The following is a 6,016-nucleotide window of genomic DNA, read 5'->3' on the forward strand; positions in this document are numbered from 1 at the left end:
TGGAATGCTGATTATTAGCGTGGATCATCATTGTGTGTTGGGATACAATTCATTTCTTTATCTCAAATCGCATAAATTCCATCTTGTGAAAGCTGGATTTAAGTCTCAAGCATTAGACTTTGGGTATATCTCCTCAGTTTTGGACACTGAGTAGAGCTGTTCTACATTTTTTTATTTCTGTTTTAAATGTGTGTATGTTAAAAGTAGCGAAAGGGAAGAAAACCACTTTCATTTAGCCCTTAGGCTTTTGTATTTTTGTGTATTATATGATTATTTTTGTTAATATTTTATCTTTGTTTAGTTTTTTGAAAAAAATTACCCCATTTGAGTGGTAAAACAAAACATTTCAACAGCTTTAAAAGATGTGTAGAACTTGCTTTGTTCATTATGCTAATTCTTCAGATCTTGAATCTAAGAATGTAATTAATGTTTATTACCTCTGGTTAGCTATTTTTATAGATGTTTAATGAAGTCGGAAAATTTACAATATATCTAAACTTTAATCCCTTTAATCCATATAGTATGTAAATATAATAGAGAGTCAGATAGTAGATTTTTTTGAGGGAAAGTAGTATCTTAGTTAATCTTTGGAACAGAATTGTGTTAAAACAAAAAAAAAACAAACAAAAAGACCCCATGGAAGATGATGATTTGCACGTCTCTTGCAGTTGACATACTAACACTTAAGGGTTTTTTGTTTTACAGGCTTTCCACAAGTATAAGAGAGTTGCAGAATTTTAAAGTTTTATTACAACAAACTAGGTAATGAAGGCCTTCGTACAACCCATTAGTGAAGACCATTTACATGACTGCATTGAGCAGAAGGAACTGATCCTTACAGGACTCACATGAACTGATAAAAAGTAAAATCAAATACCAACTTGAATATTTATGTTTAAACTAGGAATGGTTATTAATTAGAGAAGATATTTATGAATGAAATATATAGTTTTTAAATGTGTAAATTATGCCGATCTGTTTATTTTTTAAGTTCTCTGCTCACAGTTCCATTGTATTGAAACTTCATAAATTTTCTTTATTTCCTTGTCCTTTTGCGACAAGGAGTTGTTTTATATGAAAACATATGTACCTCCACCCTGACTTGGCCTGTCCTGAGAGATGTGGTTCACCTCTCGCCTCTCCCCAGTACTGAGCTTTGGTATATTCTGAGGACCGGGTATGCTGATTCTGGCTGTCTAAAAGGAGAGAGGAAAACAAAAACAAAACAAAACAACCAAAAAAAAAAAACCCAAACAAACAGAAAAGGAAACAAGGCTCTTGTTGAGTTCTGACCTCTTACTGTAAGAATGAAACTTGCTTAAAAATAGGAAATTTACTGAGCAGAACATTTTCTTTCTTACCAAGCTCCTTTGCATCTTGCTGATATCAACATTCTTTTTTCCTTATGTGCTGCTTTTCAGAAGTTCCTTTTTTCCTTAAAATGACTACCTTGTCTCTGATGCAGCACAGTTGGAAGGGACTTTTCTGCAGCCCTTTGGCTACCTGCATTTTGTTGAGGGTGGGAGTAAGGGCAGGGGGAGATGGTTAGTGGAGTGCTGCTAGCTGAAAAGCCTCAGTCAATCAAATTAATTTTTTTTTCTAGATTGTAATTACAAGTTCAGTTTTCAGAAATTCTTTTTAATGTCTAACATGTTAAAATAGCACATTTCAATCTTTGAGCTGTGGAAATAGATTTGCTCTTTATGGGTTATGTTTTAGTGCTACACTAAAAGGTCAGTGCAAAAAAATAAGAACTTGTTTTTGTAGTCACTTTTAAATAAAGATGCTTTTTAAAATCATAATCATACTGACATTTAATACTGCATACTCTATCTATGCAATCCCTAACTGTATCTTCATTAAAAGGATAGTCAGCATTAATAAAACGGGTATGTTAATAACGTAACTTTCATAAAATAAGAAATTACTTGTGTATCATTGTCTGCAAATGTCAATGATAACTTACCACTGTCCAAAACAGAATTCAGAAACAGCACTACCAGTTAGTAGCAACCAAATATTGGTTTAAATTTAAAATGAAGTAACAAATTTTTTTTTTTAAACCAGCATGTTTCAAAGTGAAGTTAGGCATTATGAATGTAGGAAGTGCTGGTACAGTGTAGATACATCTCTTGTTTTGAAAAATAAGTCTTCAAAAAAATAAAGTGCTCTTAAACATTTTTCACCCAACCAGATATTTAGTGACCTGTTTATATAATTGATTGTAATTGTATTGGCTTCCATAATGTGGTCCTTTACAGCTGAGATTTTCTGAAAGCTGGAATACGCTCTGTGTCCTTTGTTTCCAGACTAGCCTCAAATTTCTACCTGACTGGAGATGAGATAGACTGTCCTGCTGATACTTGCTATTACAAAAAACACTGTTTCTCAAGAAAGTAAACCCTCTTGAGTCAAACTGGGATAAGCTAAAGGAAAGGGGGGGGGGGGGGGAACCAACCTCAACCAGAGGAAAAAAACCAAACCACCCCACAAAACTTTGGGGATAGTTGCACAAATTGGCAATGACCTGGTGTCCAGTCCTAAGTTCCTGTTTAAGCCAGCAGATAATTTAATGTAGAGTTAGAGAAACCTGATGTCAGTCTGGGGTTGTTATGTTCTGACCCAGCAGCCTCCCTTGCCTGAGCACGTCACCACAGGCTTCCTTTTTCTAGTTAGTGGAGAAGAGCAGGTGATTTCTCGGTGGATTCACCTGGCCTATTCCAAGCTCTTTATGATATACTCTAGGATGCAGCGCTTTGCACCCTAGAGTTTATATTTCTCCATTAAATTGAAGAAGAATTCCTTGCCTTTTGGATTGACCTGCAAGGGCTAGAACTCGTAGGCTCACTTGTGTGAAGAATGCTGTATAGCTGGCATTTATCTGTATTATAATATATTATAGTGCCTAAAGCTTGAGGCAGGATTTTTTATTAAGAAAAAATAATAAAATATTGTGTTGTCTGTGCTGCCCCAGGAAAGACCTGAGTCTCAGAATTGTTTCTTCCCTTTTCTCCTGCTTTATGAGGAAAGTGAATTGCTTCCAACCTTCTTCTGGGGATGCAACTTGCTATTTTTCTTTTTTTCCACCTGTGCCTGGCTAAAATCTACAGACACTGAAGCAGCATCACATACTAACATCGTGCACTTGCATGTGGGACAGGTGAGAGATTCAGGCACGCGGATCCTGGACACCTGCTCCTTGCAGCCCTCATTGGCACAGTGCAGACAAGGTTAACGCCGTTGGGTAAGGACATAGAGAGACGGGAAGCTTTTCTTCTTTTCCTTTGTGTCATGAAAACACAGGAATGCAACTGAACAGCACATTCTGTGCACGGGGAAGTTCTGTCGCATTTGAAGGTACATCTCGCTTGGTGGTCACATATGGAAGGCATTTCACTTCACTGTCATTGTACAAATAGGACATCAGAGTTTGCCTGTTACAAATCTAGTTGAAACAATTTTCCTGTCACCATCTTTTCTACTGTATTTGATGTATATCCTGTGACTATGCTGCCTATGAAGTTTTGCCATGTGAGTTGGACGACTTAGTTCTTTATATGTTAAAATAAATTTTAGAAATTTACAGATCTGTTTTTATAGTAAAGAATACGTTTAGTTACACTGTCCATGACCTGTAAACTATTTTAAATTCCAACTCCCTGTTGGAGATCAGGTTGACAACATTGCCTGCCATTCATTTCAGAGTAAAAGTGCATTCCTTGTACAAATGACACAATGATTGTAATCCCAGAGGTAGTGAGAAGGCAGAGACAAAAATGTTTCATTTTTCCCAAGTCATGAAGACGTAATGTGAAATGGTGAAAAGACTCGGTGCAGGCTGCATAGTTGTTCAGCTGTTGCTGAACAACGAGCTCCTCAGTGCCTGAGGAGGAAGCTGAGAATATCAGTTTGAAACAGTAAAATGTAGAGACTCGTGTAAGCTGGAATAACAAAAGTGTTTTCCTACTTCAGATGACGATTTGTGCTGTTTGTCATTGTATGTGCATGAAATACACTGTGCCACACTTTCTTGAGTTGTGTTTTGATGGTTGGGTTGCCTTCATCTGACCTTGCTTTGAGCTTTTCTGGGAAATGACCTGTAATATGTTGTAAATAATCTAGATGCTTATGGTTTATAAAGGAGCAATCAGCAATTCATCACTTCACAATTCCTCCATATACCTAGCCTATTGAAATGTAATATTTATTAAAATCAAAATCAGTGTTGGAACTGCTTACTGAGATCTAAACACTTCTGAATCTTTGCTATGTTTGAATCTATAAAATGCAAATTAAAGTATTTTCTGCTACAACTTCTTTTTGTGAATGTAATTTTTGGGTTTTCACTTGAAATTTTTTTTACCTCTCATTTCATTTAACTTTCAACTGCACTTGGTAGAAATATATAACTTTATTTATATGTCAGTCATTTAAGCTTAAGATGATGAGCAGGCTTTTATTCTCACTTTAATCCCATTCAAAAGATGAATGTAACCCGTGTATCTGTTGCTGTTTACAGTGCATTGTAGTGTGTCAGCACATCAGAAATTTACGGGGCAGAATTACAGTATGCTTCTGTATGAATGGCCAAATTTCGCCACTGTTTAAGTCCAATGGTTTTAAGAGGTGTAAAAGCTTATTTTGAAATGAAGTTTGGTCTGTTCTGTCCCTTTTTCAGACTAGCTTATGAAATCAATTTTGTAAATGTTTTCTCTGGTTGGTTTACCCAGTGGTGAAATTATTCCCCCTAAAGGGTCTCTGCAGCTTTCTGTTTCACTCCATGTATGTATTTTTAACAAATTGTCTTACTAAAAATTTGATACACATATTTCATCCTCAGTTTAGGTGGGTAAGTACCTGTTATGCAGGTGATGATAATTATAGTGATTTAATTTAAATTTAAGATCTTCCCTTTCACATTGTTGTTTAAATCTCCTGTGTTTTGAGAGTACTTAATTCATTGGTTACAGTCACTTGTAATTCCACTTTTTGCATGCATACTGTGGCATAGGGATTAAGCTTGTTTTAAGCGCAGAATTCACATCATTAAATGTTTTGCTGTGTATCTGCAAATGTAGATTTTGCTGTGCAGCTGCATCTACTGTGAAGAAAACGTAATTCCTGCGGACTTTTCTTGCACTAGGTCTTCAGGCAGTTTTGTACAAACATGACTGTGGAATTCCAAAGGGTTTAATAAATTTTCTGTTCTTCTTCTAACCCTGTGGCACCTTTTTTAAGCTCTGGCTGACAGTTTAATTGGCTTTTTTTCTTCAGTGAACATTTGAGAAGAAACTAACGGAAGCTCTGGAGGGCAAACAAGTGGCAGGGTGCTTCTGCCAGAGGCAAGGCTCCTGTGTTGATTTTTGCCACAAAGGCCCCAAAAACCAAAGACCCCGTGGAAGACTTGGCATATGAGTGTGGAACTACAATGTTTTCGGCTTCCAAGCAGACCTGATCAGATCTACGCCCCATCCCTTCTTTTATTCCTCTATATCCCCTGTGAAATGTATATGCGAATGTTCTACTTGTACTTCCTGAAGCTGAATATGAGGAAAACATCAAGCCTGTCTGCCATTTGGGGATGCTGTACTACACCTTAAAATGGACTACGTTTATAGAAGTAAAGATTACTGTAAGAAATATGTTTTTCTCCTAGGGAAATGTGGATTGAATTACAGTATTTGTTTCATGTGGGGAAGAAGAAAGAGATGCTGGGGGCGCAGAGCTCTCTACAGCAGAGCATACCAGGCAGTACTGGGCACAATAAAAAGACCTGAAGTAGAGGTAGGGTTCCTGCTTGCCTCAGCAAGCCTAAAAATAATTAATACTAATCTAAGTGCAAATGTCACATATTAGAATGGTATTTATCCACCAAATTTATCCCTGAACATACAAGGCTTTGCTGACCTGCTAGTTATGCCGAATTTATTCTCTAGGTCCATTTGAGGTTTTTTCTGCTTTACGTATTCCTGGCTCTTGTTCTATTCCCAGACTGTACCTCCTGGGTTTTTAATAA

The 6,016-nt window shown here is 36.7% G+C and overlaps 1 protein-coding gene across 1 annotated transcript in view; it reads left to right on the forward strand.

Annotated features, from left to right (window-relative positions):
- ERO1B (endoplasmic reticulum oxidoreductase 1 beta) overlaps positions 1-4,333 on the forward strand; it is a gene marked incomplete at its 5' end in the record, with an annotated part of 35,863 nt that extends 31,530 nt beyond the window's left edge. The window contains 2 exons of the mRNA XM_082480899.1: positions 706-863; positions 2,975-4,333. Of these exons, the coding sequence (XP_082337025.1) occupies positions 706-766 (61 nt within the window). The 3' untranslated portion in view covers positions 767-863; positions 2,975-4,333. The remainder of the gene's footprint in view (positions 1-705; positions 864-2,974) is intronic.
- Positions 4,334-6,016: the final 1,683 nt, after the last annotated feature.

This window comes from Vanellus vanellus (genome assembly GCF_965231255.1).
Source record: "Vanellus vanellus genome assembly, chromosome: 3".
NCBI classification, from domain to species: Eukaryota; Metazoa; Chordata; class Aves; order Charadriiformes; family Charadriidae; genus Vanellus; species Vanellus vanellus.